The following is a 25,000-nucleotide window of genomic DNA, read 5'->3' as shown; positions in this document are numbered from 1 at the left end:
AAATTGATACGGGATTTTTGAATAGGGGAAGAAGATAATGCAGCGCTAATGACTGGTCGTTGTCAGTAATGGAATAACTGCTTTCTCTTCACTTCTTGTGTTTTATTCGAAATGGCACATTAAACTAGGGCGCGCCTGCAAGTTTGCTTCGTTCCACTGTGCAGTTATCCGAAACCACTCTGGAGCTTCATGTTGCATCGAAGTGAACAGTCACGCTGGGGCATGCCAACCTGATAGCCGGAAAATCTTGGCACACATTCACAAGGGGGAGCACTGGCTCAAGTCAGAGTGGCACTATAACACATTTCCTTTCTTGCTCTCAGAATGGATCCCAGCAGTACCTACTGAACTCGCTCGCAAGATAATGACTTGTAAAGCACAAGAGAGAATTAAACTCTGTTTCCGCACACTGCACACCTAATGTTCACAGCCAGGACAAGTGTGTAAGCTCTCGTACAAATCAGTAGGATCCTACTTCGCTGGACAGCGGCAACATCTAAGATCACTACGAAGTCAGACGCACAAAAATTGATGCCGCTGTCTAGCTTCTTTTCAATTTGACTGAGATGCGGACTGAGACTGGAACCCTACGCGAATGATAGCGCTGGAATACAAGAAAGTGCGATCTGCCCAGGCCGCAGGAAAACACGGCTGGCACATGTGAGAGCGCCCATTCCAATTGCTGCGCTTCTTCTGAGATGGCACAGGTCCATGGTTCTTGCAGGTGTCATCAGGGATGGTCTCACTGTCAAGATGATCTCTCGCTCAGGATGGCCTGTACAGCGGGACCATCAGAAGTCGCTGTCATCCTCTTCGTCCAGGTCGAGCCAAAGCTTCCAGAGGCCCGTGTCCTTGGAGCGTTCCCTGAGCAGCCGCTCCAGCTGGCGTTCCTGAGCCGCGTTCAGTGTGGACCGCCAGTCGCCCACAGTACCGCGGCGCGCGAATGTCCGCGTGCGAATGGCGGGTGCCTCCACAACCACGTCGTCTTCTTCGTCTTCCTTATCGTCGTCCTCCTCCTGGAATCGTCGCACGGTGCGCGTGGCGTGCTCTTTCATGAAGTCGTACGAGCTGTGGTGAACGATCATGTCGAGTGTGCTCTCGTCCAGCGCCACTGTCTCCAGCCACTCGTCGCCCAGGAATTGTGCAAGCTTCTCGATCACTTCGTGCGGTGCTCTCTTGATGTCTTCATACAGAAGAAAAAGCACGTTGGGCTCGTCCCGGCGTGCGTACCAGCCGCACACGTGGTCGAAGTAGTCGCCCCAGATCATGTCGCCGCTCACGAACTCCTGCGTCATGGTTTAGGAAAATGAGAAATGAGGGAAAGACATGTAGCGGGAATGTGGCATAAAGTAAAACAATCAGCTCGAGGTTGCACAAAGCTGTCTGTGCAGTTCTGTTTGGCTCCTTTGAGGACGCTGCGTATTTGTGCAGAGAAGCTTTTCAAGAGAGGCTTAAGGGAGGGATGGTCCTTTCTCAACAAAAAGAAATGGAAAAAGTGCTCTGCGACGACGCGACGCAGAGTACAGGCTGGGATAGCAAGCGTGGGTTTGGACTTCAATACGCCGCCGCGGACTGAGGGAAACGCTCGTGCGGCGGTAATTCGAACCACACAGAGTCCTTCGATGCATCGGACAGCTTGACTACGAAGCCATCTCCGACGGCACGACCACACCCCAACGGCGCCGGGCGCGCCCAGAAGTAGTCCATATTGTGCGCCTCAAATGTTATTTCGCGCGATAAAGTTATTTTATTATCTAGTGTTTTGTTTACCTTACTGAGTTTATTTTGTAAGCATCGGGTGCATACTTTTTTAAGGAAGGAGTAATGCCGCAAACCATTCCAAACTTTATTTGTTCTTTTCTTGGTAGCCGCCGGCATGCGACCTTATCATTGATTCTGGCACGCTGATCAATTCTGTATTCTTTGTTCATGTGTGTTGTCGGGAGACGCAGCCTTATCAGTTTCTTTGTCGCGAAAGATGTGCCGAAATGTGACTCGAAGATTTCGGCCACTCGCGTATGTTTGTGCGGTGTTCTAGGTTGTGATAGTCACCGTTTGTGGCTTCATCTAGGTGTTTCCTCGCCTCCTTTAAATTGAGCGTTTGTCGGTGTGACGGCATTCGTAATTCGACGAGCACTTTTGCTGCAATCGCCGCCGTCGAATCGTTCAGTTATTTTCAGGGCGTAAGACAACCCAATAAACAGTCGATTTCAGTGTGATTACGCCTGTCTTCTCTTTTGCTGCCTACGGCCTTGTCACGACCACGTGATAATATCACCGAAGCGCATACTAAAGACATGTGAGTTACGCTGGGGCCTGGACTTCGCAAAGGCCTTCGATAACGGCGAACACAAAGCAATAGTAGAAAACCTACATGATCTCGGTGTAGGTGCAAAAACCTAAAACCTACATGATCTCGGTGTAGGTGCAAAAACTTACGCGTAAGGGGCTCTCTCTCAAAGCGACAAGCAACCACCCAAATCTGGGAACACGATTCGGACAAACTTACGCTGGGCGGCAGAGGAAAACCCTACAACTCAGTACTTTCACCCCATGGTCTTCAATGTTGCACCGACCAAGCTTCCATCAAAGCTAGAAGAAATTGAGGGCCTAAACCACAGCCTGTACACGAACATCACACTCTGGACCGCGGGAAGTAGTGATGGCACCCTTCAAATTGAAGGCACCCTTCAGGCACCTGTTAAAACAGTTGAAGACGTAATCCTTAGAGACCTCAAGATTCTCTCCAGAAAAGTCCGAGATGCTTGTGTACCAGGCACCACGCAGCAGACTGGACAAAGAACAACCGAGAATCGAACTAAAGGCAGACGGAGTACCCATCCCCAGAGTGGACAAAGTTAGGGTCCTAGGTATGTGGCTGCAGGAAAATGGTCGTCACGGAGAAGCCACAAGGAAATTCGATGGGTGTGCTCAACAAACGATATGCCTAATTAGACGCATCGTTAACCGCAAGTCGAGGATGAGAGAAGCAAACCTTCTAAGACTCGCACAAGCCTTTGTCATCAGCGGGATCGTCTATGCTGTCCCGTAATTACATCTGGCCAACTGCGAGAAGGCTACGATTGGAGGAATCATCAAAAAGATCGTACAAACAGCCCTTGGGCTCCCCATCAGTACGTCTACAGACCGGCTTATGAAGCCGGAGGCACACATTACGCTGGCAGGAGTCATAGTGGTCAACCAATTCTCTCATTCCGAAAGCCTGGGAAAGAACCAGACAGGAAGACGCATACTGTTAAGACTAGAAATTCGATATGAAAGCCAAGGGGACCAGGAGACGGATATCCCGGTGGAAAATCAGGAAGCGAGCATCACCAGGAAAAAAGGAACAAAATGGCGGAAACGTTGCAGAAGATATATCAAAGAAGACAGGACGTGGTCTATGTCGACGCCGCCGAGTAAGAGAATACGCATGTTATGATTGCGGTAATGACAGATGATGAACAAAACCTAAGAATGAGCGGCTCGGTCAGGGCGAACTTACCTGACACGACTGAAGAGGTGGCTATTGCTCTTGCTGTAGCAGGGACAATGTTAAGTGATTAAAAATAGCAATATGCAATTTTCTCAAGGGAAGGGTTTCTTCACAGGCAAAAAGGATGCTGGCAACATGTCCGGATGACAGAATAATCCAGATATTATGGGCACCAGCCCACTCCTAGCTTCAAGGAAATAAGGAAGCGCATAAGCTTGCGCGCTGTCTCACCTCCTGGGTTGGCCCTGATCCTCAGTATACTCAGCATGGACAAGCTAGTCGGCTATAAAGAGATTACTGAGCGCTATCGGCTAAACGGAGCAGAATAACCACCGGAAGATGTGACACTAAATGAGAATCAAGAAAGTATCTGGAGGCGCTTACGAACAAGAACTTTTCCGAATCCAGTTGCCCTTAGTCAATGGTACCCGGAACAATTCTCAGATCGATGCAAACTGTGTCAGGATAAGGCGGATCTGGTACATATGATATAGACGTGATAATTATAAAGACAATAACAGACGAATTTTTAGTGTCTGCTGTTGACCTAACACCCTGAAATTCAGCTACGTGTCAACGGCCGTTCGCTGACTGGGCTGCAGTGCGCAATGATCCTCTGTGCGCACATTGGATGTGTGCGGCCTGGGGAACGACGGATGCTCCACAGATTGATGGATTGATTAAAACTTATATTCCACCGATTTAGAAGGCCCCCTACTCCCCGCTCCTGGCACGCAGGCCTGAGGAACGGGGGCTGGACGCGGACTTGCCACCAGTGACGTGTGTTAATGCTGTGGCGCGGTAGAGACTCTCGAACATCTTTTACTGCACTGCGCCGCGCTAGCCGAACCACGTCGTGAGTTTCTGGTGGCTTAAGGCCCGTTCACACTTGCGACTAGCAGCGGTCGCGCGACCGTTTTGGTCGAAAAGCGACAGTCGCAAATGGTCGCATCGGTCGAAAAGTGACTGCCGCGGGCCGATCGGGCACTGCTCGAATTTTCAGTCGCGCGACTACTAGTCGCAAACCATTTCACCAATCAGCGAGGTCCCCGAGTACTTGATCGAGCACCTTCTCAATGCAAATAAAGAATACCCCTACCTTTTCAACAAACGGCACCCGGAATTCAAAGGCAGGGAGATAGGATATGGCCTGGGAGGAGATTGGAAAGATATTCGGACTATCCGGTAAATACCATGAACTTTTGACGAATGGATTTTTCACGCAGGTGCAACATTTTATATTGACACCACGGTGATTGACATCGTCTATTCGTCGTCGGCGTTCTCCTGGAAACACGAAAGCGCGGCATGCGTACCGGCTCGCCTGAAAAAGCTGAAGTGTCTGGCAGGCGGCAGCTACCGACGTTCACTGTCTTCGCCCAGCAGCTCTCCTACTTCCAACTCGTTCGGAACGAGAACTGAACGAGAAGGCGGCAGTCGCAAGTGTGAACATCGGTAGTGGCGAGCTCCTCTCCTCTGGTCGCGCGACTGGCAGTCGCACGTCCTCATCTAGCCGCAAGTGTGAATAGGCCTTTACAGAGCGCAGAGGGTAATCTGTGGCCGCCGGGCAGTGCGCGCGTCCGCGAGCGAACACACATGAGCCTGTGTGAATACATCGAACCTTGCCAGATAGTGCGCGCTGTGACCGAACGCTCCGCGTGGGCTATTCCGGACGATAACGGCGATCGACCTACGTCGGCCGTCAGTGTTTTGTATAGTGTGCCGCGTGCGTGCATCCTAAACAGTGACATAGACACAAAGCTATTGCGGAGGCCCGCCTGGTGTGCCGAGTGCTCAGTGACCTAAGACATTTGCGGGTGGGCCTTAAGCAAACTACTGTATATTGTGGCATTAGTATACATATTTCTTTTTGTTTTTACCCACCCTGTCCTTTGTCCCTATCGCTCACCTCTATGATTTCCTCTACCCCTTCCTCGCTATCCCTTTATTTCCGCGCCCCAGTTCAGGTGCTTGAGATATCAGATAGCAGATACCGGGGCCGGCAAACATCTTTTCCTTCCTTTTGTATACATAATAAAATAACCACTACAACAACAATCCGACTGGCCAAACACGCCGCCCGGTTCCAAGGACTCAGGCCACCGTGTAGACGGATGTGAGTTGACGCCTATCCTGTATCTGTTGAATATTAATGTTTTACCACCCCACATCGCCTTTGGGGGAGATTTAAGCTTAGATATTTTAGATGAAACCCATGCGGTCCGCGAATTTAGCACCCTGCTTCAATCTAATGGTTTCGTGAACTTATTCAATACACTTACCCGAATTACTTCTAGTACATCGAGTGTTCTTGACTTTATGCTATACAAATATCAAAACTGCAGCCTATACAGAACCGGTACGCTTTCATATGATATAAGTGACCACTTTCCTGTATTCATAATTTGCCATAATGATCACTGCGAACGGCTGCAGGCGATTATTGTGCAATGAGTTAGAGATGCTAGGCTGGAATTGTTCAATAGGGATATCATCTCGGGTACATGGGCCACGGTTTTTAGTAAAACAAATGTAAATGATGCGTACAATGAATTTATAAATTAGTGCGTATATACTCAAAACGTTTTTCAGTCAAAGCTTTCAGGCTGTCAAAGAATATAAGGAAACCGTGGATTAGCAAGGAACATCAAAAGAGAAGAAAAAATACCATTTGTAACATTCTTTCCTCCAGTCGCGCTAGGAACATACTTTTAATAGTTTATAAACCTAAGAAACAAACGCTTAGCTTAGGAGGGCGAAAATTATCTATCAACACCTTTTTTCCCGTATCAAAGAGACAGCTCTAGTATAGAAAGTTTTAAATCCTGTGCTCGGTCGCGGAAGTAATTCTCGTATTCCAAACACAGTTACTGTCAATGGTTGTGAACTGAGTGACTGCGCAATAGCAGATCACTTTAATCATTCTTTTATAAGCGTTAATCCCCCAGAAAAAAAATGTGGGGGTTTAATCATGGTTTGAACCTAGTGATAAAACGAAAGCTGAGTGTTGCAGCGATAGCCTCTTGTTATAACACCAGCTTTTCAATACGCTGTTTTTAAGGCGAGAACATTTAATGCCTCATTGTTGTCAGCAGAAGCTATCGGCAGAAGGTGTCACGCTTTCGAGGGAGAACTTAAAAATAAATAAACCTTGTCCCCACCGGGAATCGAACCTTCGTCCCCTGGATCCTCAGCCAAGCGCTTTACCAAGTGCGGCACGCCCTAGATATTTTTTTCTTTATTGCATGGCTTTGGCACAACATAAAACAAAAGGAAACTCCGATCAAAACATGAAAAAAGACACACACATGAATGATTGTCATGATCAGCCAGTTTTAGAATGGCCTCGTCGCTTTAAAACTCCCTCAGCGACAACAAAGCCATTCGGGAGGTTCTGCAGCCACTTTTTGAATTGCAGTAAATCACTTCATACTCTCTCGAAAATAAATTCGAGCAGCTGGTCTGGCACCCCTGTCATAGTGATAGCCTGCCATTCTAGAACGCCACATACAGTGGAAGCCCATAAGCATAATTGCGTCAAATAGAACCCCATCCTCATTCTCTATGCTTAAATATCGAACACCGTGCGAGTCTAGTGAAATATCCTTCTTTATTGTCCGTTGTAATACATCCCAAAAATATACCCTTCCCAAAAATGTAAACACACACGATCAGTTGTTTCCGCCTGCTTACAAATTAAACAATGTGCTCTCCACGTTAAAAAAGCCCCTTTCCTCCTCAAACTTCTTTACTGGTAATGGTCTGGTATATATACAAAAAAAAAAGGTCTTAGCTCCAGGCGGAACTTACATTTTCTTTACTTTTTTTAATACATCTGTACCAGGGCCTCCACTGTATATGGCCTTGTACAAGGGTTCTGGGAAGACAATATCACACAGATTGCATTACAACTTTTTCCTCTTTACACCAAAAAATATTCCAGAGAGAAACGCGCCGAAAAAAATTTAATATTCTCAATGGCCTCCCTGTAATATCCATAAATCCCACAGGCTACTTCTTCGGTGGAGACAGCAAACTCAGGCAACTGGCGCCGTAGCCTAACTGGGCAGATGGTTACAAGAATGGGTCGAAAACGTCGCGAAAAAAGAAAACTTGATTGACCACCTGGCGTACACCGAGATGCCCGAGCCCTAAACCCCCATATTTAACCCGAAGGAACAGATTCGTCCTACTGCAGCGTTCGCATTCCGCCGCCCAAATGAAAATGGCAAAAATTCTGTGAATCTCTTGTAACTTTACCCGGATCGTGAAACGTTCATCATAATTCCCCTTCTCTACCGTAAGGATAGCGCGATTCCGCGAGTGACAGATACTGCGCCTTTAATTTCCTGCGAATTCCTGGAATTTCCTGGTCCTGCGGAGCTGGGACTGGTAGGTCACCGCTGCTTAGTTGCGGCGGGGGCTACCCTGCCTCCAGATTTGTATCTGTTGTAGGCCGTCATAGAGTGAGAAGTTTGAGCTTAAACTAAACATTAAAAAGACGAAGATCATGGCGTCTTGCCTTATCAAGTCCTGGAGCATCAATGGACAAGAAGTGGAAGCTGTGACAGATTTTTTTCTTCTTGGGCTCCAAGATTACTCCGGAAGGAGACTGCAGCCATGAAATTAGGAAACGCCTACTTTTGGGAAAGAGAGCCGTGGCTAGCCTTGACCACCTAGTAAAGAGCAGAGACATTACACTGCCAACCAAGATCCGTACAACTCGTGCTATGGTCTTTCCAGTTGTGATGTATGGATGTGAGAGTTGGACTGTGAAGAAGGCTGACCGCCGAAGAATTGACGCGTTTGAACTGTGGTGCTGGCGGAGACTCTTGAGAGTTCTTTGGACTGCCAGAAGATCAAATCAGTCGATATTGTCGACCACAAACCCTGACTGCTCATTGGAGGGTCAAATTCTAAGGTTAAAGCTCAGCTACGTTGGTCATCTGATGAGAAGAGAGGAGTCGCTGGAGAAAGATTTGATGTTGGGAAAGGTTGAGAGTTGCCGGAGAAGGGGTAGGCAGCGAACGCGATGGTTAGATGACATCCTCGAGTTGCTGCAGATAAAGTTATGTGATGTTAGGAAGATAGTGAGAGACCAGAAAGCGTGGCGTGACATGGTCCATAGGGTCACGAAGAGTCGGACACGACTGAACGATTGAACTGAACTGAACTGAGGCCGTCATTGCACCTGCCCCCCCTTTGGTGGACGGCTGTTGCGACGCGTGTCTTTCTCTTCGTCTTCTTTTTCTTTCTTCTCTATTTTCCTTTCTGACCACACGAGGCAGCGGAAGTGGCTGAGCTACAGAGTCAGTAGCAGACCCGTATATTTTATCACTTGTATCTGCTGAGTTCCCGGATTACATGAAAAGCTCGCGGTAGGCTGTGACTTATAAAGGCGGATATCATAACCTGCCGTCGAATTATAGGCCGATTTCTGTGATTTCTGTATGTTCAAAAGGGTTTGAAAATTTTATCTTTATTCGCGTTATAGTTTTTGTTTTACAAGGAGGCTATTTTAAACGACTCTCCGTTTGGTTATAGAAAAGATCGAACGACGGAAGTAGCCTTACTAGTGCTTAAGGAAAAAAAATTACAAAACATTGTGTAGAACCAGCTAACAATCAGGGTATTTATTGACTTCAGCAAAGCGTTCTATCGCATAGATCATGATATTCTAATCAATAAACTCAATTCTTGTAGTATTCACAAGACACCTTTGTATTTAATTCAAACTTATCTGAAGAACAGAAATCAGTATGTTTCCATTAGAGATCAAAGCTTGGCGCCTTTACCAATAACATGTGGTGTACCACAAGGAGGCATATTAGGTCCCCTAGCTCTTATTCAGCACGTGCATACATGATATTGTAAATATAGACCCATATGTTTAATTTGTGATATATACTGATGACAGTATCTTGCTGCTTTCTGTTAGTAGCATAGATCAGCTTATAGTGAGGAATTTCTTCCTCCTAAAACTTTCATCTTGATCCAAATCAAACTGCATAAAGATTAACCCAACAGAAACAAAAGCTAATATATCTCGCGCTAAAAATAAACTTGTTCGGCCAAGTTACTCTTTGCGATATGAAAATCCAAACGTAGAAATAGTGAGTGCACATACAAGCCTTTGCGTGTACTTCTCTCATCTACAGCGGGGCAACCTGCGGTAAGAATCTTTCTGCTATTACTGGAATAACGACGCACTGCCGAATGATGCTTCCTCAATCTGCTAAAGTTCAAATATATCACGCATTGTTTCTTTCACATTTAAATTATTGCACGTTAGTTCGGTCCACGACTACTAAGACAAACATAAATAAACTTCTGCTTCTAGAAGAGAAACCTATAATAAGGTCCCTCCCTTGTTAGAAATCTACTCCACCTTGGGGGTTTCCCTTAAATATTTGACCAAGAGAAACCTATGCGTCACATTGCGAATATACATGCAACACACACAGCTAGGCATGCTATTCTTACTTATAACATGCTACGTGTTGGTCATATATATCAATTTCACTTACGTTATGTATTTCTCTACACCTGATGCTAAAATATCCTAGAAAATCTCGGATTATTGCACTAGAGAAATGAAAATGTTAACACTCGGAGCAGTGATGTATGGTAGATAGCGCACTTTAGAACGAACTCCAAAGTGCATTGGCTAGCTCATAATCTACCAGATGTACTAAACAAATATAAACACACCCATTTTAGTTCCAAGGAGCTGAGGACTCATTTTGTCGGAGTGTCAATGCAGCCTGCTAATGTGCTTGTACCACTGTATCTTGCGTTTTCCGTGTCATAGTGCTGAATATGATATTTCTAAGTGCTGATATTTTAAATGTAGTATGTTCAGTGAAACAGTGATACCCTGTCAGTGCTTTTACAATTCCTTTATCTTTTCTTTATTGCAAGCGATGGTAATGTGTATGTTATGCTGCTTAGTGTACCTTTCACGTTGTGCTAAAATGACTTTCCCTTTTTTCGCTAATGCCTTGTCCCCTCGGCCTTTATCAAGCTATATATGCAGCGTAGCCCAGGGTAAGCATGCATATTGTTTGTGAAAATAAAATGCCATTGATTGATTAGGAGGGATGGAAGGCAGCTCTGACTAGCTCGGGCGCAAGGGGTCAAAAAGAACTCATCGAAAGAGCGCGGACAGCAGCCTACGCCAATGGGGTTCCGGACTGAGGACTCCAACCACCGCTACAACCACGTAAAATTTTCATCAAAATATTTTCACCACCGCCCCTCTTCTTCCAGTTGAATGATAATAACTAGTCCGCAGGAAGGGAAAGGCGCAGTATCTGTCACATTTGTTTTTCTGGACACCTGAATCGCACCTTAAGGCAAGGGAGCAAGGCTTTAGTGAACGTGGAAAGAAAAAGAAGAGGCGTAGCGAAGGACTGCCTAGTAATTTCTGCCAGCTGGGTCTCTTTAACCTGCACTGACATCGCACAGCACAGGGACGCCTCCATCGAAAAGTTACCGGTGGTGGTTGGGTTCGAATCTTGGTACTCCGATGCAGTAATGGGCCTTTCAACTGCTGTGCCACCGTGGTGGTGTTTATGATGAGAAGCAATGCCAAGCTCTCGTGACAGTGGTTAACCACTGTCATGAGAGCGTAAGCTCTTCTCATGTTTGGCGATTTCTGTTGGTTTTCCTGGAGCCCGAGCTCCCCCGCACCTGACAACTTCTCCGCTACCTTTTAGATTCGAACGGTTGCAAAACATCCGGACAAGACAGCATTTCCCGCATAGTTCATAAACATCCCGGCTGCGACCAAGAGCTCCTCGATGAACTTCGTGTACGGTACCTCAACGCCGCACCCCTAAACCCTCTCCCTCCCTATAGGGGTGATGCAGATTTCGGAGGCTGAGGTAAGATTCGCTCAAGGTCAACTCCGCCGTAACCCTGCTCCGGGACCAGATGGTATTTCCAACAAAACTTCTTAATTTGTATGACCCATCTATTGAAGACCTTACTGCCTTTATGAATGATTTCTGGATACGGTGAAATCCCCGCAGCATGGAAACATGCACGGGTGACTTTCATACTGAAGCCCGGCAAGCGGCTAGCTCTCGAGCATCTTCGCCTCATCTCCCTCACTTTCTGCGCTGGTAAACTGATGGAAAACGTCATTCTCAACCGGCTTAACCATTTTATTGAAGATAATCGCCTCCTGTCCTACTATAATTGGTTTCCGCCAAAATCTCTCCTGCTCAGGACATTATGCTGCAGCTGTCGAGAGAGGTATTATGCCCCTCTAAAAGAGAAGCATAAAGGCTGTCTCCGGGCTTGACGTAACCAAAGCATTCGACAATGTCTCCCACCAGCTCTTCTCACTATCCTCTCCCTAATAAATCTCGGCTACCGTACCTACGAGTACATAGGCACGTTTCTCTCCGGCCTTACAGCTGAAGTAAGCTTTGGCTCTTTACTCTCAGACCCTATTGCCCTCAGTAGCAAAGAAGCGCCCCAATGATCAGCCCTCTCCCCTTTACTGTTTAATCTCGCCTTGCTCACGCTACCCCCTAAATTAGATGCTATCCCCCGTCTATCCCATACCTTATACGCGGACGATATCACCCTATGGGTTTCAACAGGTGACGATGCCGAAAGTGAATCCACGCTTCAGCGGTGGATGTCACAGAGCATTACTTAGCTGGAGCACATCTCTCATGCTCCCCTCAGAAGTCAGAGCTGCTCCTCATCCGAGGTTCATCCGGATTTCGCGATCATCCTCCCACATGCATTACTGCTAGCGGCCACTATACGAGAAGTATCCGCAATTAGGCCATTGGGGCTTCTTATTCAGAGTAATAGAAAAAATACCGACAGTCTAGCTAAACTCACAGCCACTGTATTGCAGACCATTCGTCTCATTCGGCGCATTGGTAATAAACATAGGGGTATGCGGGAGGCTGACTTACGATTATCAGTCGCCTAACATATACCCTACCTTACCTCTACCTTAGCTGTCAGGAACAGGACCTCGTTGATTGTATTATTAGACAGACATACAAGGCTGATCTTCACTTCCCTCACCGGATCCCCGCCTAAAAACTCCTGGCATTAGGGGTTGTTCCGAAGACTAGGCTATCATGATCACACGCTGGAGATTGAACGGTCGATAGACATATCGGACGCGATCCGGTCTACGTTTGTAGTAGCGCAAATTCCCAAGACCATGCATTTTGTCGTTCATCAGGGTAGGCGTGGGGCTAGGACGGAAGCCTTAGCCAATACCTATCAGAACAAGAACATCATCTATGTAGACGCGGCGATGTATTTTAACGAAAGAGATGCGGTGTTGACGGTTGTAGATTTCCAGCTAAAGGAGAAAATGAGCGCCTCGCTACGGAACAGCTCCGTGTCTGACGCAGAGGAGGCCGCTATTGCTCTAGCGGTCGCTGAAGGCAATAGGTCCGGCCGTTCGCTGGTAGTAATGACCAATTCGCATGCCGCTTGCCGAGGATTCACCAACGGCAAGATTGGCAAAAAGGCGGCCGCCATCTTGAAGGCCGGCAGGATAAGCGACACAAAACAATTCATACTTTGGGCTCCGAAGCACAGCGACATTCCCGTGAACATCCAGGCCGATCCCACAGCTCGAGGTTATGCAAACCGAGGGAGGTCAGAGGGCAAAGAGACCGAGGCAGTGACTCGTACCTGGGCAGACATTTTGGTGCACTACCGCGCGACCAGAAGACGGTATCCTCCGCCCCATAAGTTGTTAAACAGGGAGCAGTCAGTGTCTTGGCGGCTGCTACAAACAAATTCTTATCCATACCTGTCTTTATACAGCAAGATACATCCGACCGTATACAGGGACACGTGTCCCTGGTGTGGAGAGAAACCGACAATTTATCACATCACATGGGCCTGCCAGAAAATAGATGCAGTGCCGATAATTCACAACGCCACGCCGGAGCAGTGGGAGGCTGCGCTACAGTTTGGAGTCGAAAGACCAGCTTTGGCTGACTGAACGGGCCAGCAGGGCAGCAATGGCCGCGGGAGTCCTGAACTGAGGGCCCAAACACGGGAGCTCTAGATTATTTTTTTTTTACATTATACAAAGTTTTCTCTCTCTCTCTAGGGGTTGTTACATGTGGGTCGCGGCCTTATCGGTAGCGTTGGCTTGGCGGCTCCATGGCTCGCGGAAGGCCTCAGTGGACCCGGCAAGGACAAGGCGTCGGCTAACAAAACAAACATTTAATTCAACATCATATAGGAACGGGCAGGGAAGCAGGCCCGGAGAGAAAATAGACGCGCTCACAAAGCTGGTGTCCGGCGTCGTCTATACGTCTCTTTGTAGTCTCTCTGAAGTGTCTCTCTCGCAGCGGAATCACCCGCTGAGAGATTGATTGATTTATCGGAAGGGAAAGGTGTGGTAACTGTCTCACTTGTTATCTGTGGACACCCCAACCGCGCCGTATGGGAAGGGAGGAAGGTGGGAGTGAAAGTGGAAAGAGAGAAAGAGGAGCCGTAGTGGAGGGCTACGGGGTAATTTAGACCACCTGTGGATCTGTAACGTGCGCTGACATCGCACAGCACACGGACGCCTCTTCGTTTCGCCTCCATCGAAACGCAGCCGCCGAGGTCGGGTTCGAACCCGGGTGCTCCGCCACAGTAGTCGGGCGTCTTACCACTGCACCACCCCGGCGGAGCAGTTGTTGTTGTGGCTGTAGGAAGAAGGAAAAGAAAATGCACGGGCCTGCTACTTGCTCTGTATCTGAGCCACCTCCGCTGCCTCGTGCAGACAAGAGAAAAACTGATTGATTGATTTATAGGAAGCTAAAGGCGCGGTAACTGTCTCACTTGTTTTCTGTGGACACCGCAACCGCGCCGTAAGGGAAGGGAGGAAGGTGGGATGAAAGTGCAAAGAGAGAAAGAGGAGCCGTAGTGAAGGACTACGGAGTAATTTCGACCGCCTGGGGATCTTTAACGTGCGCCGACATCGCACAGCACACGGACGAGAAAATAGAGAAGAAAGAAAAGAAGAGAAAGACGCGCGCCGCAACAACAGCCGTCGTCCACCACCGAAGCGGTGGCGGGTGCAATGACGGCCTACAACAGATAAAAATTCGGTGACAAGCTAGACCCCCGCCGCAAGCGGCGGTGACCAACCTGTCCCAGCCCCATCAAGGGAGTCAGTAGTGAATCACCCGCTGCTTTTTATACGCTCGTCAGATCAGAGGGAAAGGGAGAGAATTCATGTCCGAGCAAGTAGTGATGACTCAGTCTCGGTGTCGCGACAGAAATCTCCTCCACCTCCTGCAGACGGGCGAGGGTGACGCTCTCTACCTCGAGCGCCGGGCTTGGCAAGCGTTTGCACACACACGCAAGCACACACGTTCGACACGTGTGGCTTCGACACGCCGGGGCACGTTCGCGGGATGAAGCGTGGGCGGCTGATTTCACGGCGCTGAAATGGCCGAAATGCTCGCTGCTTTGACTGATGCTACGTTACAGCTGCGCCGGTTGTCGCACATGGTGGTGACGAATCGTAACAGGGTCCGTAACACTGTAACGGGGCTCGTGGAAGCTCATCTCATCTCTCAGTACGAGCGCCTCACCCACACTCCCACGTGACGTCACATACTAGACAAAATGGGAATAGGAATCAGACAGAGGCCCGCAGACGAAAACATCTATCCCACCCAACATAAGGGAACACATACTGGTACTACCTTTACCTCGAAACATGCACCCAGACTACAACAAAGAACGCAGAGAACACAGAGCAAAACCATCGCTAAAAGAATGAAATGCAAAGCAGTCGATGAAGTTGCTTATGTGGACGCATCATGCGGACGAAACGGAGCAGCTGTCTCGGCAGTAGTAAATGGAGAAGGTGCACCTAAATTTGCGGCCTCAACACGCACCCATGACATCAGTGCAGCTGAAGAGGTCGAAATAGCGCTCGCATGCACTGGTACACAGGCCAAAACTATAATCAGCGACAGCAAAACGGCTGTCTGGAATTTTGCAAAAGGACGGATCTCAGAGGAGGCCAAAAAGATTCTTCTCACAAATCCCATTACTAGAACCATATCCATCATATGGATACCAGCACACGAGTCTGTCCCTGGCAACGAAGCTGCGCACCTGCTGGCCCGAGATCTCTACCACCGGGCTGCGGTAGAACAGCCCGAATGCAAGGGAATCAAAGATTGCGCTATCACATACAATGAGATCACAGAATCTCACAAATTAGATCGAAAAGTATACCCTCCCCCAGATCGGTCTCTCACTAACAATGAAGCACGCATCTGGAGGCGATTACAAGCCGATAACTACATCTGCCCTGTCTGGGTTTTCTTAACACAGACCGGGGAGGAAGAAGATTCTAAATGTAAAAATTGCGGACAAAAAGGCACGCTAGATCATATAATATGGCAATGTGCCGATTCCCCAGGCGCCCGCATTAACATTGATAGTAGAGAAACCTGGGAGGTTTGGCTGCGGAGCGACCCGCACGCGACCCGCCTGGCGGCTGAGGCCGTGAAGAGTGCTTGTAACCTCACCTGACCTCAGCCTGCGGGGCCCTCCTGACGCGCTCCCCGGCCTGCGTGCCAGGGGCGGGAGATGAGGGGCTCCTTTTCGGTGGAAATAAAGTTTTCATTCATTCATTCATTCATTCGAAGCGACCGTCGCTGACAAGGCCACGTTTACACCACGCATCCACTGGACGGCCGTTGGTTGCGTTCTCCATCCCTGTCAGATCATCTGAAGAGGCCGAGAAGGCGGCCATAGCCTTGACGATGGCCTACACCTCTGCCGAGACCATCTTCAGTGATTCCATCTCTGCTATTCGTAACTTCGCCAAAGGCCGGGTCACCCCTGTTGCCCTATCCCTCTTCACTGCACCAATTTCCATATCCGGCAGATCCAATTGATCTGGGCCCCAGCGCACTCACCCCATCCAGGGAACGAGGCAGCTCACAATTATGCCCGGGGATTCGTCAACCGGGTAGTGGCGTCACCCGTTCAGCAGACGGCGAGAGACCGCATGGTTACGTTTTATGACATCACCATGCACTACCGCTTAGGTAGACCTATCTACCCGCACATAATTTCCTTGCGAAACCCCAAGAGGTTGCGTGGAGGCAACTCGAAACTAACACTTTCCCGAACCCTGCGATATATGCTCGCATATATTCTGGGGTCTACTCCTCACCCTGTATGCTATGCGGCCAAAACGCCACTCTCTCGCACATACTCTGGGCTTGCCTTCGGGACACCCCTCCCGCAAGTTTGCGGCTCTCGAATAAAGACCAGTGGGAGGCCGTGTTGCTCATCTTCGACTCAGGTACACAGATCGAGGTGGCGACAAGAGCCCTAGAAGTTGTCAAGCGCCATGAGCTCATAGCTACTTGATGGGGCTATAACTCAACATTTCACTACTTACTGTCGAAGAAAATAAGTTTATCCTCCTTCTCCTCTACTGCGGCTCCAAATTTCTCTTCCAAGTCCGAAGCAGTGTTCATGGTGGTGTGCCTCCTTATCACTCCAAGATGGCGTCCACCCTAAAGTCCAAGATTCGGAGCGGTGCTAAACGGTTCATTGGGTTAATGCCCGCAAAATTGCTAGTTGAATCGAGCTTTAAAATGTGCGACGTAGCAGACCGACGACCTCTAGTCATCGAAACTATAACAGAGGTGTAACTTTTGGCGGCCATGGCTTTAAAAATTTGGAGGACGCTTAAGCTTCGCCTTCAAGAGTGGAACGCGATAGCGTTATTGCACCTCGTCGAAAAAACTTACTAAACGCAAGGGTATTGGGGCATCCTCGCACCGGTACCCGCGCGGCCCGAAGGGGAGAAGCGGGTGAGCGAAGATAGTGATCTAAAGAAAGGAAAGACGCTTGATTCTACAACCTGTGAGGGTGCACGGCGAAACGTCAGGGGCGAGTGGCGCGCCACGTGTCGGGGCAGCGCCGCACATTGCGAGGAGGCGTTCTTCTGTGATTGCCGCAAGATGGCTCTGCATGTGCGCAGAGCGTAGAAGAAATGTAGCGGAAACGTACTTCGCTACTCGTGTAACTGCGACTTCTGTAAGTAACATGCTCATAATTACCGATATACACTGCAGTATAACGTTCTACGGCATGTTTCTAAGGCAACACCGCATTCACTAGAAGCGCTTTTGTACCGCTTTCAAGCATCGAACTCGTGGCTGAATGGTAGCGTCTCCGTCTCACACTCCGGAGACCCTGGTTCGATTCCCACCCAGCCCATCTTGGAACTTGCTCGTTATTTATGAAGTGCATGCCGGGATTTATCGCTCACTGGACGCCGACGACACCGGCTTTTCTGCGACACGAGCTCCTTAACGCTACCGCGTTAAAATGTTAAATTGGTTTACAGGAAAGTAAAGACGTATGTATCTGTCACACTTCTGGTGGACCCCTGAATCGCGCCATATGGGAAGGGTAGGGGTAGGAGGCAATGAAGAGAGAACGAGATGCGCCGTAGCGGAGGGCTCCGGAACGATTTTGGCCACCTGGGCGAGAAGCGCAGCGCCGCTTTTCGCGCCGCATCCGAGGTAAAATTCCCGGCGACTGTGACCTAGGCTCGACATTTTAAATTTAGGACGACGCTCAAGAAGAAGTTTGAGTGTAGAAGCTAGAGCTCCTTATGCACCGATTTTCACTCACAAATTTCTTTAAATAGTTTCGGTTGGTTTTTGGAGAACGGATGACACAGTATGTGTCTCACTTTTCGGTAGGCACCTGTATACGGCGCCGCAATACAGGCCTTCATGCAGACAACTCCTGATAATTTTCCTGCCGCAGCGGAACGTTTCTGAAAAAAAAAAAAAACTAATTAATAGGCAGACTGGTTTACAGGAATAGGAAGGCGCAGTACCTGTCGCAGTTCTCAGCGGACGCCTGACCCATTACCAAAAAGGTCGAATGGGAAGGTGGAAGCGACAAAATTAAGGTACCGTAGTGGTGGGATGTTAAACAAATTGGACCATTTGTGAGAATTTAACGTACGTAAACCGACATCGAATAACTTACGGACGCCTTTGCGTTTTACATCCACCAAGACGGGGACACCGCGATCGGGTTCGAAACCGGGTACCCGGCCTCAGTAGCCGAGCGTGTTAACAACCGAGCCGTTGCGGATAGTTTTCCACAAAACCCGAGCTATACAGGCTTAGAATATTCTGGATAATTATACCAGAGTTGAAAGTGGGATATGGTGCATACGTGTGCTCAATTTGTAAATGAGTTTACAGGAAAGTTTCTTTTGTGGGTTATCTTGCGCGCAGGCACCCAGTTGTAATCATGAACCTCTAACTTTACGCCGCTAATGTTATATTGTATATCATAATTAGCACGCAGTCGTAAGCTACCCAGTTATGTGAAAGACTACCCTCAATCGATACCTTTAAATCCACGCTTTAACCAGGTATATGGACGTGCCTGCTTGGCCTAGTAGTAGTATGTCTTACATCTCGCTCACCAGTCCTGGAAGGCTCCATTTCCATGTCATCCTCCTACCTCAAATGAAAAATCCGAAATGGGAGTGCCTGGCATGTAGCGTGGTTTTGTGACGACCAACCGATCAATCAGCACCTGGCCACGTCACCTGCCACATCCATGGCCATGAGTTTTCGCTCGCATCGCCTACAACGATGAGAATGCCGTATTTTCGGAAGAACGAATCCTTTAAAGCTATTGCGTTAAAATGTAAAAGGACCAGCTGTCCGCGGGAAGCACCGCCTACCATTAACTAATCCCGACCCTACCTCTTAGAGGGTGGTCCACAAACCCAAACCGCCCTTCACCAACTTCTCTTGAAAAGGTAAATTTATTTCGTTAAAAGGAAGTGCCCTACACCAAGCTGTGTAGCACCCCAGTATTTTGACAGTCATTATAAATGAGCGCACGCATAATTTTTATTTCATGATTGTGTGGCGGTCGCAATTTGGTGTTAAATTTTAAAGGCAGAGGCTAATAAAGAGGGTCTAAACTGCCATAAAAAGCGACACCAAGATTGGCGGGCCATGCGACCATCTACCTATCGGATGTCACATCAATAACGTAGTCTACAGGCTTGAAGCAATACTGAAACACTCTGCCTGGAGGTTTTAGAAGGCATTGCCTTGACCGCCGACCCCTCATACGTCAGGTGCCCCCCGACCTTCACCGTCCAGGAATGTTCCGTCACCTGTGCGAAGCGTGCTTAGAGCAAAAACTTCATCGGGGGCAAATTCAACTGCTTTGAGGAATTACATCATCGGTTGTCTCATCGTCTCGCTAATATTTTTCAGCCAAGCATATCTCGTTAAATAAAATGAAGGTAGGTTATATCGGCGGAAACATGCTAGCGGGGGTGCATCGCTCTGTACCTGGAAAGCGGCGTCCATGGACTTTTGTTTGAGGAAGAGCTGCCGGTTGAGGAAGATGGAGACGAAGCAGTCCTTTGGGTTTCGCGCCACGTAGATGTACTTTGCCCGCTCCGACCAAGGCATCAGTTGGACAGGCAGGTGCGACTTGATGGCATTGGGTCGCGGCATCCGGCGGACGGCTTCGGCGCCCACAAGTTCCAGGTGCGGAGTTGCCTTGGACCACTTGACGTAGTCGCCCGACGGATGACCCTGCGGAACCCAATTGTCCACAGGCATGAATCACCTGAACTGCTGCGTAAGGCCGCAACTAACCTCCAATTAACTATACCAAACGGAACATTACGATATTAAATTATTATTCAGAGTAGAATATCCAGAGTAGGAGTAGTCTCTACAACAGGGACATTTGTCGGAAGGGTGTAAATGAACGAGATAAAAAGGCAAAGGTTAATCATAGGAAAGCAGGAAGTTGCGCAGGAAAAGCGGCTCAAAGGCGACAGGAAACCGACAACACAAGCGCACACCACCAACTGTGAAAACAGCAGAAGTTAGCTTCCGAAGAATTCAGAAAATAAGGATTCATGAAAAATGAGAAGAATAAAGACGAGAAGAATATAATTATGGAGGACGCACATTGCAGTGTTCTTTTTTGACTCATGAATTTATTAATGGCAAATTAAACGACTCGTTGCCAAATCATGTGAAACAGTGTTTCCGCACGTCCTAATCGGTTTAAACAGAATTAAACTCCAGCAAATGTTTTTGATCCCTGCTGCCACACCATGCTCTGTTCTGGAAACTGGGCTCCGGACACGGAGAACAAGAAAGTAATTTTCACCGCTAATGTTTTTATAACGTCCCCATGATTTGCCTCCTGGGGCACTCACGCTGTTACAGGGATCAAAACTCAAAATCTCAGCTACATATACTCCTTCCGAAGCCTGCCTGCAGTAACAATTGCTTTCGTGCCTGCTTTTTGCATTCGCATTTTCTTTTTCTTTTTCATTCCTTTGCACCATTCAGTGGATTGCAGCAGCACATTATCACGTTCTTGCGCAAGCTATCTCGTACACCACATGCTGATCAAATGACTATCTTCGAGCAGTGTTTTCGTCATGTAGAGCCGCACTGAGTTTTAACAACATAGCGCAAGCGTCGATCAAACTGCTAGTCAGAGCCCTGTAACGGCGATAGCATGGAACACGGTGAGGGGTCGCGCACGCCCTCTAAAAGAAAGCAGTTTCTGCTACGCTGTTCCGATAAGAGGACACACGCCCTGCCACAATATTTGTTCTCGAAAAGCCGAAGGGCAGTAGAGCAATTGCGCATTAATGTAACACTTAGACGTGATTCCCCTGTTTTCTTTTCCTGTTACGAAATGCCGCGCCGGCGAAGCAAAGTTAAGATAATAAAAGTGTAAAAGAAAGCAAATATACCAGCATGCGGAAAGCATTATTTACAACGAGACCCTACTTATATTAGCTGCCCTCAAAGAGGTGCGAACATGATAGAAGAGGCACTAAGCAACGCACTTGTGCTCTACTGCCTACAGTTTTTTTTTGTTTCGCAGACAGATATTGTGGTCGGGCGTGTGTCTTCGTGATCGGAATAGCGTAACAGACGACGCTCCACATTCGTGCGCATTCGCCAACTCTCGCCGTTATAAGGCGCTGAGCAGCAGTTCGGCAGGCACTCGAGCTATATTGTTAAACATCAGGGCGGCTGTACTGACCTCTGGATAACTAACAATATCACGCAAGCGTCAATACCTCGGGCCAGTGGCACCCAGTCGAAGCATGGCTAAAATCGGCAGAGGGAACTAGCACGCGCATAGGTCCTGCTGCTCGATATAGCATTGTCTATTTGGTTGCTCTGTTTCCTGATAAGCGATCCCCGCGAAGGAAGTGTTAATTGTCACCGATCCCTAATAGTATCGCTCTTGCATTCCAAGGCTGCATGTTTATGGCTCTGGATTGTAACGAACGCGTAACATTGCAAGCACTACGGCAGGCTGAAGTTGTGTTCATTGGTAGAGTTGAGAGCGTTTGCTTTAGCTATTATTCTTATTTACTCACTCCATCTCTACCTTATTCACTCATATTTTCTGCACTCCTTTAAACTTTAGCAGCACCCTTTAAAGTGAAAACCTCTCTCGGCTCATCGGCTGCAAAGTTGTTCGCACTAATTGAGAATAAAGAAAAAAAATCTACACACCGGGAGTCTAACCACTAGCACTCCGATCCATACCTGAGAGCACTAACCACTGCACCATGCCGTGTTTTTTTCTTCTTTATTGCTTGACTTTGATATACAACATTTCGCAAAAAGAAGCCCAAGTCACAACATGAAGGCACATGGGTATAATGCATATCGCTAGTACATTATGATCAGCCAGTGTGCCTGGCTTCATGGCATTAGAACTCACGCAAGAACAAAAGAGGTCCTATCCTTGAGAGCTATTCGGAAGGTTCTGCAGCCGCTTTTCGTATGTGTATAAACCAGTGCCTACATTGTCAAAATAATTTCGAGCAGGTCTTGCATCCTTGTCACAGTTATAGCCGGCGATTCGGGAGCGCCATTACAGTGGAGACACATAAGCATAATAACAATAAATTGTACCACATGCTCATTATCCGTGCTTAAATATCGAATGCCGTGGGAGCCTAGTGGAAAATTCTTTATTTTTCGTTGCAATGCATTTCCTTTTAGCATCACGCAGGGGTCGAGACCAACCAACGTTAGTTCTAGCGTGCGGATTTAAGTAGCGAGGACAATGACGATCCAGTTATTGATAATGATGATGGTAGTAGCGATGACAATGACGATGCATTTAAATTACAACGATGACAGCAGGAATGACAATGGCCATGCATTAAGTGAAAACAGTCTTGTAATGTGGCTTTCGCATTGCACTCTTAAGCAGACCTTAAGCGCAGCCTGCTAATTTTCGAAAAGGAGGATTAGATCGAGCAATATAATCTCATCGGCTTACCTGCCGGGTTTTCTTAGTAGGCAGAGCGCCGCTGCCCCGGAAAGGTTGGTGCAGGTTTCGAACCCTCATCAGGACAAATTTTTCTTCTACTGTAAAGTTAATCCCGTAGCTTTGCTTTGTTGACGTATATGGCTCGACTAGGTGGACGAAAAAGAGTCTCACCATTATAATTGAATTTACATAATATATTGCGTCAATAATGGGCGTTATCTACAGTTAATTTTTCGTGAATAATGATCGTGCAAGTTGCTTCTTGACCATGCTAGGTCAATGAGCGCAAATGTGTTCTTTTTCGTCACCCGGCCACTTAATCTCCCGTGATTCTCCCGGTTGAGGTCGAATCCGGTGCAGCAGTCGGGCGTTTTAACCGCTGTGCCATCGTGGCGGTGTTTATGTTGATAATGAATGCCGAGCTAACCACAGCCATGTTTTAAGGGGTTGAGCACTTCTCATGTTTGGCGATTTCTTTCGGTTGTTGTTGTTGTGGCTGTAGGAAGAAGGAAAAGAAAATGCACGGGCCTGCTACTGGCTCTGTAGCTGAGCCACCTCCGCTGCATCGTGCGGACAGAAGAAAATTGACAAGGAAAAAAAAAAGAGGGAGAGAAAGATGCGGGCCGCAACAGGCGTCGTCCATCACCAAAGCGGTGGCGGGTGCAATGACGGCCTACAACGAATTGCAAGCGGCGGTAACCTACCTATCCCAGCCCTATCAGTGCCAGGAACAGTCACCCTCCATTTGTCTGGGGCTCGAAATTTCTCTTCCAAATCCGAACATGGTGGTGGACCACCTTAGCAATCCAAGACGGCGTCCACCCTGAGGTCCGAGGTTCGGACTGGTGCTAAAAGGTTCGTTGGGTTAATGCACATAAAACGGCTAGTCCAGTCGAGTTTTAAAATGTGTGACGTAGCAGACCGACGACCTCTGGTCATTGATTCAAAATTGGACGAAGCGCTAACAACACATTCACATGAAAGAAGACATGGACAAGCGCTTGTCCGTGTCTTTTTTATGTGAATGTGTTGTTAGCGCTTAGTCAATTTTTGAAAAAATGCTGCACCAACTGGCCCAGCAAAAGTCCTTCTGGTCATTGAAACCGTAACGGAGGTGTAACTTTCGGCAGCCATGGCTATAAATTGTTAAATTGGTTTAGAAGAAAGAAAAGACGCATGTATCGGTCACACTTCTGGTGGACCCTTGAACCGCGCCGTAAGGGAAGGGAGGGGGTAGGAGGCAAAGAAGAAAGAGTGAGAGGCGCCGTAGTGGAGGACTCCGGATTAATTTCTGCCACGTGGGGATCTTTAACGTGCACTGATATCAATCATTGCACCCATCACCGCTTAGGTGGTGGACGTCGGTTGTTGCGGCGCGCGTCTTTCTCTCCCTCTTCTTTTTCGTTCCTTCGCTATTTTCTCTCTTCTGCCCGCATGAGGTAGGAGAGCGTCCGTGTGCTGTGTGATGTCAGCGCACGTTAAAGATCCCCAGGTGGTCGAAATTGCTCCGTAGCCCTCCACTACGGCTCCTCTTTCTCTTTCCACTGTCACTCCCACCTTCGTCTCTTTCCTTACGGCGTGGTTAAAGTGTCCACAGAAAACAAGTGAGACAGTTACCGTGCCTTTCCCTTCCTATAAAGCAATCAGGTAGCTCAGCTACAGAGCCAGTAGCAGGTCCGTGCATTTTCTTTTCCTTTACAGCCACAACGATAACACAGCACACGGATGGGGGAGATGGTGAAGGGTGGCTGTTCCTGATCCTACGGGGCTGGCTGGGACTGGTAGATCAACGCCGCTTGTGCCGGGGCTAGCCTGCCACTGAATGTTCGTATGCTGTAGGCCGTCATTGCAACCGCCACCGCTTAGGTAGTGGATGACTTCAGCACAGTCGACCAGTCTCCTTTGTGAAGCTGGTTCTGAGCTGGAGACCGCGATCTCCCAAGCCCCGTTGTCCGTAAGGACCCATTCGGCCGGTGGTTGAATATCCGGGAATCTGAAAATATGTTTTCGAATGTAGCTCTCAGGGCCTCGCAGAGGGAACATTCGGATTGATCAGTAGAGGGGGAGAAGAGCGCCAGCAGTGCTGGGGAGGAAAAGGTGCGGGCTTGAAGGTGTCTTCATGGTATTTGTTGCGGTTTAGTTAAGGAGGGG

General features: G+C 48.2%; 1 protein-coding gene across 3 annotated transcripts in view; it reads right to left on the bottom strand.

The window, feature by feature from the left end:
* Positions 1–25,000, bottom strand: part of LOC146209732 (sulfotransferase 1C2-like) — a 346,269-nt gene that overhangs the window by 437 nt on the left and 320,832 nt on the right. For all 3 annotated transcript variants that reach the window (XM_084603309.1, XM_084603302.1, XM_084603316.1), the window contains exons 3-4: positions 19,867–20,115; positions 1–1,286 (exon numbers count right to left, since the gene is read on the bottom strand). The exon at positions 1–1,286 is cut by the window's left edge and continues 437 nt beyond it. In XM_084603309.1, coding sequence (XP_084459435.1) covers positions 792–1,286; positions 19,867–20,115 — 744 coding nt within the window. In that variant the 3' untranslated portion in view covers positions 1–791. The remainder of the gene's footprint in view (positions 1,287–19,866; positions 20,116–25,000) is intronic.

The sequence above is a fragment of the Amblyomma maculatum genome, chromosome 1, assembly GCF_055883805.1.
Source record: "Amblyomma maculatum isolate TAMU_Amacu chromosome 1, ASM5588380v1, whole genome shotgun sequence".
Classification (NCBI taxonomy): domain Eukaryota; kingdom Metazoa; phylum Arthropoda; class Arachnida; order Ixodida; family Ixodidae; genus Amblyomma; species Amblyomma maculatum.
The sequence above is the reverse complement of the archived record's forward strand: the minus strand, read 5'-3'. Positions and strand labels throughout refer to the sequence as shown.